The sequence below is a fragment of the Tachypleus tridentatus genome, chromosome 10 (genome assembly GCF_004210375.1).
Source record: "Tachypleus tridentatus isolate NWPU-2018 chromosome 10, ASM421037v1, whole genome shotgun sequence".
NCBI classification, from domain to species: Eukaryota; Metazoa; Arthropoda; class Merostomata; order Xiphosura; family Limulidae; genus Tachypleus; species Tachypleus tridentatus.
The window spans coordinates 118450803-118463771 of record NC_134834.1 but is presented as its reverse complement, the minus strand read 5'-3'; the positions used below and the strand labels follow the sequence as shown (position 1 = coordinate 118463771).

The window sequence follows — 12969 nt, the reverse complement described above, 5'->3', positions numbered from 1 at the left end:
TTGTATATTTTTTCCATAAATGGATCACCAGTATATATCATCAATAGAGGGATCACTAGTATATTTGATCTATATAGGGATCACGATCATATTTCTGGTAAATAGGGATCACTAATATATTTTATCTATATTTGTATCACTAGTATATTCGATCTATAAAGGGATTGCTAGTAATTTGGTCTGAAAAATAAACACTAATATATTTGATCTATAAAAAGAGATCACTAATATATATTATCTGTATATTAATCGCTAGCATATTTGATCTATATTGAGATCACTACTATTTTAACCTAGAAAAGGATTACTAGTATATTTAATCTATATAAGGATAACTAGTATATTTGATCTATATAAAGATCACGGGTATATTTGATGTATAAAGGGTTCACTAGTATATTAAATCCATAAACGGAATACTAGTATATTTGATCTATAAAGAGATCACTAGCAAATTTTAACGGTATATGAATCGCCAGTATATTTGATCCAGATATGGCTTACTAGTATTTTAACCTAGAAAAGGATCAATAGTATTTTTTGATCTATATAGAAATCACTAGGATATTTAATCCATAAAGGATCACCAGTAAATTTCATAAATAGACGGATCACTAGTATATTTCATATATAAAAAAAAAATCACTATTATAGTTAATCCATAAAGAGATCACTACTATATTTAATCTATAAAGGAATCACAAATACATTTCATGTATGAAGTGATCACTACTATATTTAATCCATAAACGGAATACTTGTATATTTGATGTATATAGGGATTACAAGCATATTTGATGTATAAAGGGTTAACTAGTATATTTAATTCATAAAGAAATCACTAGTATATTTGAACTATATAGGGATCACTAGTATATTCGATCTATAAAGTGATTACTAGTATATTTTATTTGTATATGAATCGCTAGTGTATTTGATCTAGATAGAGATCACTAGTATTTGACCTAGAAAAGGATCACTAGTGTATTTGATCTATATAGGGATCACGAGTATAACAGATGTATAAAGAGTTCACTAGTATATTTAATCCATATAGGGATAACTAGTATATTTGATCTATATAGGGATCACGAGTATAACAGATGTATAAAGAGTTCACTAGTATATTTAATCCATATAGGGATAACTAATATGTTTGATCTATATAGGGATCACGAGTATAACAGATGTATAAAGAGTTCACTAGTATATTTAATCCATATAGGGATAACTAGTATATTTGATCTATATAGGGATCACGAGTATAACAGATGTATAAAGAGTTCACTAGTATATTTAATCCATATAGGGATAACTAGTATATTTGATCTATATAGGGATCACGAGTATAACAGATGTATAAAGAGTTCACTAGTATATTTAATCCATATAGAGATAACTAATATATTTGATCTATATAGGGATCACGAGTATAACAGATGTATAAAGAGTTCACTAGTATATTTAATCCATATAGGGATAACTAGTATATTTGATCTATATAGGGATCACGAGTATAACAGATGTATAAAGAGTTCACTAGTATATTTAATCCATATAGGGATAACTAGTATATTTGATCTATATAGGGATCACGAGTATAACAGATGTATAAAGAGTTCACTAGTATATTTAATCCATATAGGGATAACTAGTATATTTGATCTATACAGGGATCACGAGTATAACAGATGTATAAAGAGTTCACTAGTATATTTAATCCATATAGGGATAACTAGTATATTTGATCTATATAGGAATCACGAGTATAACAGATGTATAAAGAGTTCACTAGTATATTTAATCCATATAGGGATAACTAGTATATTTGATCTATATAGGGATCACGAGTATAACAGATGTATAAAGAGTTCACTAGTATATTTAATCCATATAGGGATAACTAGTATATTTGATCCATATAGGGATCACGAGTATAACAGATGTATAAAGAGTTCACTAGTATATTTAATCCATATAGGGATAACTAGTATATTTGATCTATATAGGGATCACGAGTATAACAGATGTATAAAGAGTTCACTAGTATATTTAATCCATATAGGGATAACTAGTATATTTGATCTATACAGGGATCACGAGTATAACAGATGTATAAAGAGTTCACTAGTATATTTAATCCATATAGGGATAACTAGTATATTTGATCTACATAGGGATCACGAGTATAACAGATGTATAAAGAGTTCACTAGTATATTTAATCCATATAGGGATAACTAGTATATTTGATCTATACAGGGATCACGAGTATAACAGATGTATAAAGAGTTCACTAGTATATTTAATCCATATAGGGATAACTAGTATATTTGATCTATATAGGGATCACGAGTATAACAGATGTATAAAGAGTTCACTAGTATATTTAATCCATATAGGGATAACTAGTATATTTGATCTATATAGGGATCACGAGTATAACAGATGTATAAAGAGTTCACTAGTATATTTAATCCATATAGGGATAACTAGTATATTTGATCTATATAGGGATCACGAGTATAACAGATGTATAAAGAGTTCACTAGTATATTTAATCCATATAGGGATAACTAGTATATTTGATCTATACAGGGATCACGAGTATAACAGATGTATAAAGAGTTCACTAGTATATTTAATCCATAAAGAGATCACTAGTATATTTGATGTATATACGGGTCACTTGTATAATCTTTCCATAAAGGGATCACCAGTATATTTCATCAATAGAGGGATCACTAGTATATTTGATCTATATAGGGATCACAAGTATATATGTGGTATAACGGGTTCACTAGTATGTTTAATCCAGAAAGTGATCACTAGTATGTATGAAACCCCACTGAGACGAAAACTAAAATTCAATTTAGTGTTTAATGGGTATTGTTCTTTTTTCATTTTAATCCTCTGAGACACGGTGTGGTTTCCTTGTTTACTTTAACACGCTAAGATACGGTGTGTTTATTTTAATCCGGTTAAACAACGTGTGTTTTCTTTGTTACTTTAACCCTCTAAGACACAGTGTGGTCTCTTTGTTTGTTTTAATCCTCTAAAAGACGGTGTGATTTCTTTGTTACTTTAAGCTTCTAAGAAACGGTGCGGTTTCTTGTTCGTGTTAACCCTCTGAAAAAAAGATGTTTTTTTTTGCCTCTTAGCTTTATATTGAAAACAAACAAGTCCTCCAGGCGTCCCGTAGTACTTTAAATTACTTTTCAGTATGTAACCAGAATTTGTGAAATGGTTTCATCAACTTGTTGTTTTCCATATTTCCGGAACGTTTATCTCTTCTTTCAGCAATAATTTCCTGATTGTAATAACTTTGTTGCCATGAAATATAACTTTAGAAACAGATTATTGCGTGTGCATCATTGAATTATGTGTGTCAGTTCTGTTTTTAAGTTCTACAACTGTAAGAAATCAAGTTTTAAAAAGTTTAGTTTTGTTACTGGAAAATAAGGCGTGATTGACCAAGAAATAAGGATGACAAAATCTCTTCGAAAACAGCGATCAATATTATAATAAACTCAAGCCATCTCCCACGAATGGAGAGAAGAAACAAGTGACAGGGTTGTTTTGTTTATCTAACGCCTACTGAATAATGGATTACTTTTACTTAGACAGGTGGGGGTCAGAGAGTGGGGGCTGATTTACTGGAAAGACAAGCAAACGGACTGTGTAATACTTCAGTGAACAAAGATAAAAACAAAGAGAAAATATGGAAACAATGTATTCAGTTGGGAGATTAGACATCTTTTCCAAACAGTAATATACTAAAGACTAAACAAAAACAGTGCAGTAAGAACGATTTATAGTTTTAATTTATTCGTCTTTCTTTTTTTACGTTGATAATTTCGAGCTGGAAAAACCAAATAATTGTAAGAATTTTCAATTATATATATTTTTTTTCTCTTAAGTGCTCAAATGGTCTTTCTGTACAGAACGAAGAAGCCAAACTGACAATAACTTAGAGCTTGTTTTGGGGTAATTTTTCTTACATCAGACACTGATTTGAAGAAAAGTGGATAATTTCAAGAATTTCCAGTTTTAGGAAATAAGAGAAACAAGAAGATGTTAGAAAATATCCGATTCAAGAAACATTGTTTTTACTTGGGGAAGACTTTAGAAAAAGATGAAAGACGATCCCAGAAAGTGTTACCATTAAATATGGCGAACAGAAAGAAAAACGACAGAATAATCTGAAGTCACTTGACAAAATCATTTCAAAAGGCTTAACAACTGGAAAGAATCGACACATTTTAACACTTGAGAGAAGTATAGTTTCCTCACAAAGTTTCATGAACCAGTCTTATAAAGAATATACTTTATAGCATCCACTTTGTTTGTCTAGGTGTTCCACTATAAACAGTCATTCAGTGGCTGTTCGTCTATAGACAGTAAATAGCACACACTGTGTGTTCCATTATAAACAGTGATTCAGTGGCTGTTCGTCTATAGACAGTAAACAGCACACACTGTGTGTTATCTAGCTGTTCCACTATAAACAGCTATTCACTGACCTTCTTCACTATAAACAATAAACAGTATCCACTTATTGTCTAAATGTTCCACTATAAACACATTAGGTTTTGTACATTTCCACGTATTTAATAAATATTCACCTTGCATTAGAACGGTCATATCTGTCATTATACACGAAATTTAGTGTTAGAAACGACAGGTTGTTTATTATATATTCACAAAACCAATCTACTGTTTGCTTTCAGATAAATCGACTCGATAAAAAGGTAACCCACATTAATTCACAGTGTATCGACCCCAAAATGAAAAGAAAATACAAGCCATATTAAGTCACAAAATGAGAAACCCCAATATGTTACAATGTACCTTACTCTTAGTTTCAACACCATTACTGGCATCTTTAACTATAATATTTTTTAGTTTCAACACTGTTACTGGTATCTTTAACTATAATATTGTTTTTAGTTTCAACACTGTTACTGGTATCTTTAACTATAATATTGTTTTTAGTTTCAACACTGTTACTGGTATCTTTAACTATAATATTTTTTAGTTTCAACATTGTTTCTAGTATCTTTAACTATACAATTTTTAGTTTCAACACTGTTACTGGTATCTTTAACTATAATATTTTTTAGTTTCAACACTGTTACTGGTATCTTTAACTATTATATTTTTTAGTTTCAACACTGTTACTGGTATCTTTAACTATAATATTTTTTAGTTTCAACACTGTTACTGGTATCTTTAACTATTATATTTTTTAGTTTCAACACTGTTACTGGTATCTTTAACTATAATATTTTTTTAGTTTCAACACTGTTACTGGTATCTTTAATTATAATATTTTTTAGTTTCAACACTGTTACTGGTATCTTTAACTATAATATTTTTTAGTTTCAACACTGTTACTGGTATCTTTAATTATAATATTTTTTTAGTTTCAACACTGTTACTGGTATCTTTAACTATAATATTTTTTTAGTTTCAACACTGTTAATGGTATCTTTAATTATAATATTTTTTAGTTTCAACACTGTTACTGGTATCTTTAACTATAATATTTTTTAGTTCCAACACTGTTACTGGTATCTTTAACTATAATATTTTTTAGTTTCAACATGATTATTGGTATCTTTAACTATATTTTTTTAGTTTCAACACTGTTACTGGTATCTTTAACTACAATATTTTTAGTATCAACACTGTTACTGGTATCTTTAACTATAATATCTTTTAGTTTCAACACTGTTACTGGTTGGTATCTTTAACTATAATATTTTTTAGTTTCAACACTATTACTGGTATATTTAACTATAATATTTTTTTAGTTTCAACACTGTTACTGGTATCTTTAACTATACAATTTTTAGTTTCAACACTGTTACTGGTATCTTTAACTATAATATTTTTTAGTTTCAACACTGTTACTGGTATCTTTAACTATTATATTTTTTAGTTTCAACACTGTTACTGGTATCTTTAACTATAATATTTTTTAGTTTCAACACTGTTACTGGTATCTTTAACTATTATATTTTTTAGTTTCAACACTGTTACTGGTATCTTTAACTATAATATTTTTTTAGTTTCAACACTGTTACTGGTATCTTTAATTATAATATTTTTTAGTTTCAACACTGTTACTGGTATCTTTAACTATAATATTTTTTAGTTTCAACACTGTTACTGGTATCTTTAATTATAATATTTTTTTAGTTTCAACACTGTTACTGGTATCTTTAACTATAATATTTTTTTAGTTTCAACACTGTTAATGGTATCTTTAATTATAATATTTTTTAGTTTCAACACTGTTACTGGTATCTTTAACTATAATATTTTTTAGTTCCAACACTGTTACTGGTATCTTTAACTATAATATTTTTTAGTTTCAACATGATTATTGGTATCTTTAACTATATTTTTTTAGTTTCAACACTGTTACTGGTATCTTTAACTACAATATTTTTAGTATCAACACTGTTACTGGTATCTTTAACTATAATATCTTTTAGTTTCAACACTGTTACTGGTTGGTATCTTTAACTATAATATTTTTTAGTTTCAACACTATTACTGGTATATTTAACTATAATATTTTTTTAGTTTCAACACTGTTACTGGTATCTTTATAACATTTTTTAGTTTCAACACTGTTACTGGTATCTTTAACTATAATATTTTTTAGTTTCAACATTGTTACTAGTATCTTTAACTATATAATTTTTAGTTTCAACACTGTTACTGGTATCTTTAATTTTTTTTTAGTTTCAACACCAATGCCCCCCGCTAGTACACCGGGATTTATAACGCTAAAATCAGGGGTTCGATTCCCCTCGGGAGGCTCTGCAGATAGCCTGATTTGGATTTGCAATAAAAAAAAACACACACTAACACCATTATCGGTGTTTTTAGATTGTAATATTTTTAACTTCAAAACCATTACTGGTGTTTTAAGATTGTAATCTTTTTTAGTTTCCACACCATTACTGGTGTTTTTAAATTTCGATAGTTGTCGTTTAATAATATAGTAAATTATTTACCAACGCTGATAATGTCATTATTTTTAACGTTGCTGTATTACACTCAGAGTGACAACACTTTTCATGTTGTTGTAACAGTGATAAGCAGAAATTTATCTGTTACTGTAAAGACATCATTCGCTGAAGAATTCAATAATAAAACCATCCATACACAAGTGACGAACGTTTATCTGACGTATTTATCTGTCTTCTTTCATATGGATCTGTTAATTCCATACAAGCGAAGAACGAACGTGAAACAGTTCTACCAGTAACGAGTATTTTAAACCTAAATATCTGTACTCACCGATAGTCACTGTCCCTCATGAACGCATGAGTGGTTGGACCCCTAGTTCGTACCCACTTAAACTTCTTCGCAATATGTACAGAACCGCTACCCGTTTTAGACCAGGAACTAAGAGTAAACGTGTCCTTCAGCTAGTTAATCCTCGAGGAAAGGAGAACGTGGTGAAGATAGGTCTATTATTGGCCAGCGGCCAGGCTAGGTCTACTTACAAGTTCCTCAAACATAGATAAACAATGAGACGTCGAACAAGTAGCTAGTTGCCAAGAATAATGGCTTAGTATAATTTAACACTCAACCCTTAACAGCAGTGAAATTACCCGGCTAATCAAAGTAATAATATAGTGGTTAGAATAAACGCAGAAACCACAATAATAAAACAATATATTCATAAGACTGAAAAACTGACAGCCTCAGTGATCACTTGAAATGCAAACCAGCGAAACGAGTTATCTTCTACAGTTGACAAGTTAAACATGTGCCAGACAACACCACTTACATACATGTTGTTTTATTGTGTAATAATGACAAACACATTGTTACTTGTACAGTACACCAGTAAAGCGCATTTATAAACAATTACACAAAACTATGCGAAAGCAATACATAATATACAGTAAAATACGTAAATAAAGGGATACATAATGTACAGTAAAATACGTAAATAAAGGGATACATAATGTATACTAAGGTATGTATATAAAAGAATACATAATTTACAGTAAGGTATCTAAATAAATGGATACAGTATGTACAATAAGGTATGTAAATAAAGAAAAACATAATTAACAGTAAGGTATGTAAATAAAGGGACACATAATGTACAATAAGAAATGTAAATAAAGGGATACATAAAGTACAATATGGTATATAAATAGAGGGATACACAATGTAAAATAACGTAGTTAAATAAAGGGATACATTATATACAGTAAGGTAAGTAAATAAGGAGATACATAATTAACACTAAGGTATGTAAATAAAGGGATTCATAATTAACACTAAGGAAGTAAATAAAGGCATACATAATGTACAATAAGGTATGTAAATAAAATAATACATAATGTACAACAAGGTATGTAAATAAAAGGATACATAATATATAATAAGGTAGGAAAATAAAGGGATATATAATGTATAGTAAGGTATGCAAATACAGGGATACATAATGTATGGTAAAGTATGTATATAAAGAGATACATAATGAACTGTAAAGTAGGTAAATAAAGGGATACATAATGTACAATAAGGTATGTCAATAAAAAGATACATAATTAACAGTATGGTATATAAATAAAGGGATATATAATGCTCAGTAAGGTATGTAAATAAATGGACACAATGTATAACAACCATTGAAAATAAAGGTATACATAATTTACAACAACGTAAGTAAAGAAAGAGTTACAAAATGTACAATAACGTAAATAAATAAAAATATACAATGTATATTAAGGTATCTATATAAAGGGATACATAATGTACTATAACATATGTAAACAAAGGCATATAAAATATATAAGAAACAGTAAGGGCGTAAATCAACGGATACATAATGTACAATAAGTTATGCAAATAAAGGGATACATAAAGTATAGTAAGATATGTAAATAAAGGGATGCATAATGTACAATAATGCATGTCAATAAAGGGATACATAGTGTATAATAATCTATGAAAAATAAATGGATACATAATGTACAATAAGGTATGCAAATAAAGGGATACATAATGGTATGAGAAAAAGGATACATAATATAGAGTAAGTTAAGTAAAGAAACGGATAAAAAGGATACATAATATAGAGTAAGTTAAGTAAAGAAACGGATAAATACTGTACAACAAGGTATATAAATAAACGGACAAATAATGTATAATAAGCTAAGAAAATAGAGGGATACACAATTTACAATAAGGAATGTACATAAAGTGATACATAATGTACAATAATATATTTAAGTAAAGGGATACATAATGTAGAATAAGGTAGGTAAATACAAGAATACATAGTATAGAGCAACGTATGTAAATAAAGGGATAGATAATGTACAGTAAGATATGTAATTAAAGGGATACATAATGTACAATAAGGAATGTAACTAAAGGGATAGTAAAGTATGTTTATAAAGGGATACATAATATAGAATGAGATATGTAAATAAGGGGATGCATAATGTAGAATAACGTAGGTAAATAAAGGGATACATAATAAACAAGATATTTAAATAAAGGGATACATATTGTAATATAAGGTATGTAAATAAAGGGATACATAGTGTAAAATAAAATAGGTAAATAGAAACATACATAATTTATAGTAAGGTATGGAAATTAAAGGGATACATAATTTATAGTAAGGTATGGAAATTAAAGGGATACATAATTTATAGTAAGGTATGGAAATTAAAGGGATACATAATTAACAGTAAGGTATGTAAGTAAAGGGATACATAATGTACAATAAGGTATGTAAGTAAAGGGGTGCATGTAAATGTGAATAATGAGATACATAATGTAGAGTACGTTATGTAAATAAAGGGATACATGATGTATTGTAAGGAATGTAAATAAAGATATACACAACGTATAGTAGTTATATACAATAACTACAATAATCAATGTGTTCCTTGTTTACTACACTACAATAATTACAATAATGAAAGTGTTCCTTATTTACTGCAGCAACATAACTACAATAATGAAGGTGTTCCCTATTTACTAGACTACAATATCCACAATAATAAAGGTGTTCCTCATTTACTAGACCACAATAATAAAGGTGTTCCTTATTTACTAGACCACAATAATAAAGGTGTTCCTTATTTACTACACTACAATAACCACAATAATAAAGGTGTTCCTTATTTACTAGACCACAATAACCACAATAATAAAGGTGTTCCTTATTTACTAGACCACAATAATAAAGGTGTTCCTTATTTACTACACTACAATAACCACAATAATGAAGATGCTCCTTATTTACTAGACCACAATAACCACAATAATAAAGGTGTTCCTTATTTACTAGACCACAATAACCACAATAATAAAGGTGTTCCTTATTTACTAGACCACAATAATAAAGGTGTTCCTTATTTACTACACTACAATAACCACAATAATGAAGATGTTCCTTATTTACTACACTACAATAACCACAATAATAAAGGTGTTCCTTATTTACCAGACTACAATAGCCACAATAATGAAGGTGTTCCTTATTTACTGCACTAGAATAGCCACAATAATGAAGATGTTCCTTATTTACTGCACTAGAATAGCCACAATAATGAAGATGTTCCTTATTTACTAGACCATAATAATGAAGGTGTTCCTTATTTACTACACTACAATAACCACAATAATGAAGATGTTCCTTATTTACTAGACTACAATATCCACAATAATGAAGGTGTTCCTTATTTACTAGACCACAATAACCACAATAATGAAGGTGTTCCTTATTTACTAGACCACAATAGCCACAATAATAAAGGTGTTCCTTATTTACTAGACCACAATATCCACAATAATAAAGGTGTTCCTTATTTACTAGACCACAATAACCACAATAATGAAGGTGTTCCTTATTTACTAAACCACAATATCCACAATAATAAAGGTGTTCCTTATTTACCAGACTACAATAGCCACAATAATGAAGGTGTTCCTTATTTACTGCACTAGAATAGCCACAATAATGAAGATGTTCCTTATTTACTGCACTACAATAGCCACAATAATGAAGATGTTCCTTATTTACTAGACCATAATAATGAAGGTGTTCCTTATTTACTACACTACAATAACCACAATAATGAAGATGTTCCTTATTTACTAGACCACAATATCCACAATAATAAAGGTGTTCCTTATTTACTAGACTACAATATCCACAATAATAAAGGTGTTCCTTATTTACTAGACCACAATATCCACAATAATAAAGGTGTTCCTTATTTACTAGACTACAATATCCACAATAATGAAGGTGTTCTTTATTTACTAGACCACAATAACCACAATAATGAAGGTGTTCCTTATTTACTACACTACAATAACCACAATAATGAAGGTGCTCCTTATTTACTAGACCACAATAACCACAATAATAAAGGTGTTCCTTATTTACTAGACCACAATAACCACAATAATAAAGGTGTTCCTTATTTACTAGACCACAATAATAAAGGTGTTCCTTATTTACTACACTACAATAACCACAATAATGAAGATGTTCCTTATTTACTAGACCACAATATCCACAATAATGAAGGTGTTCCTTATTTACTAGACCACAATAACCACAATAATAAAGGTGTTCCTTATTTACTAGACCACAATAACTACAATAATAAAGGTGTTCCTTATTTACTACACTACAATAACCACAATAATAAAGGTGTTCCTTATTTACCAGACTACAATAGCCACAATAATGAAGGTGTTCCTTATTTACTGCACTAGAATAGCCACAATAATGAAGATGTTCCTTATTTACTGCACTACAATAGCCACAATAATGAAGATGTTCCTTATTTACTAGACCATAATAATGAAGGTGTTCCTTATTTACTACACTACAATAACCACAATAATGAAGATGTTCCTTATTTACTAGACTACAATATCCACAATAATGAAGGTGTTCCTTATTTACTAGACCACAATAACCACAATAATGAAGGTGTTCCTTATTTACTAGACCACAATAGCCACAATAATAAAGGTGTTCCTTATTTACTAGACCACAATATCCACAATAATAAAGGTGTTCCTTATTTACTAGACCACAATAACCACAATAATGAAGATGTTCCTTATTTACTAGACCACAATAGCCACAATAATAAAGGTGTTCCTTATTTACTAGACTACAATATCCACAATAATAAAGGTGTTCCTTATTTACTAGACCACAATATCCACAATAATAAAGGTGTTCCTTATTTACTAGACTACAATATCCACAATAATGAAGGTGTTCTTTATTTACTAGACCACAATAACCACAATAATGAAGGTGTTCCTTATTTACTACACTACAATAACCACAATAATGATGTTCCTTATTTATTACACCACAATATCCACAATAATGAAGGTGTTCCTTATTTACTAGACTACAATAGCCACAATAATGAAGGTGTTCCTTATTTACTGCACTAGAATAGCCACAATAATGAAGATGTTCCTTATTTACTAGACCACAATAGCCACAATAATAAAGGTGTTCCTTATTTACTGGACCACAATAACCACAATAATAAAGGTGTTCCTTATTTACTAGACCACAATAACCACAATAATGAAGGTGTTCGGTATTTAATACACTACAATAACTACAAAAAATGAAGGTGTTCGGTATTTAATACACTACAATAACTACAAAAATGAAGGTATTCCTTATTTAGTACACTACAATAACTACAATAATGAAGGTGTTCCTTATTTAGTACACTACAATAACTATAGTGGGAGTGTTTTCATACTTGTTATAGTACAACTCCTAGGCTGGGAAATGATATGATTGCGTGGTGAGCTGCTATTATATATATATATATGTTAATGTGTAATGTTAAATATTTATTTAATCAATAAACTTGGAGAATTGTTTAAACCCATAAACCTGATTTTACATCGTAAGTTACCC

General features: G+C 29.1%; 1 protein-coding gene across 2 annotated transcripts in view; it reads right to left on the bottom strand.

Moving 5' to 3' along the window:
• Positions 1–12969, bottom strand: part of LOC143228192 (delta-sarcoglycan-like) — a 50737-nt gene that overhangs the window by 19805 nt on the left and 17963 nt on the right. The window contains exon 1 of one of the 2 annotated variants that reach the window (XM_076459498.1): positions 7317–7552. The exons of the other annotated variant lie outside the window; for it this stretch is intronic. Coding sequence (XP_076315613.1) covers positions 7317–7336 — 20 coding nt within the window. The 5' untranslated portion in view covers positions 7337–7552. Of the gene's footprint in view, positions 1–7316; positions 7553–12969 lie in introns of those variants that run through there. 2 annotated transcript variants of the gene reach the window in all.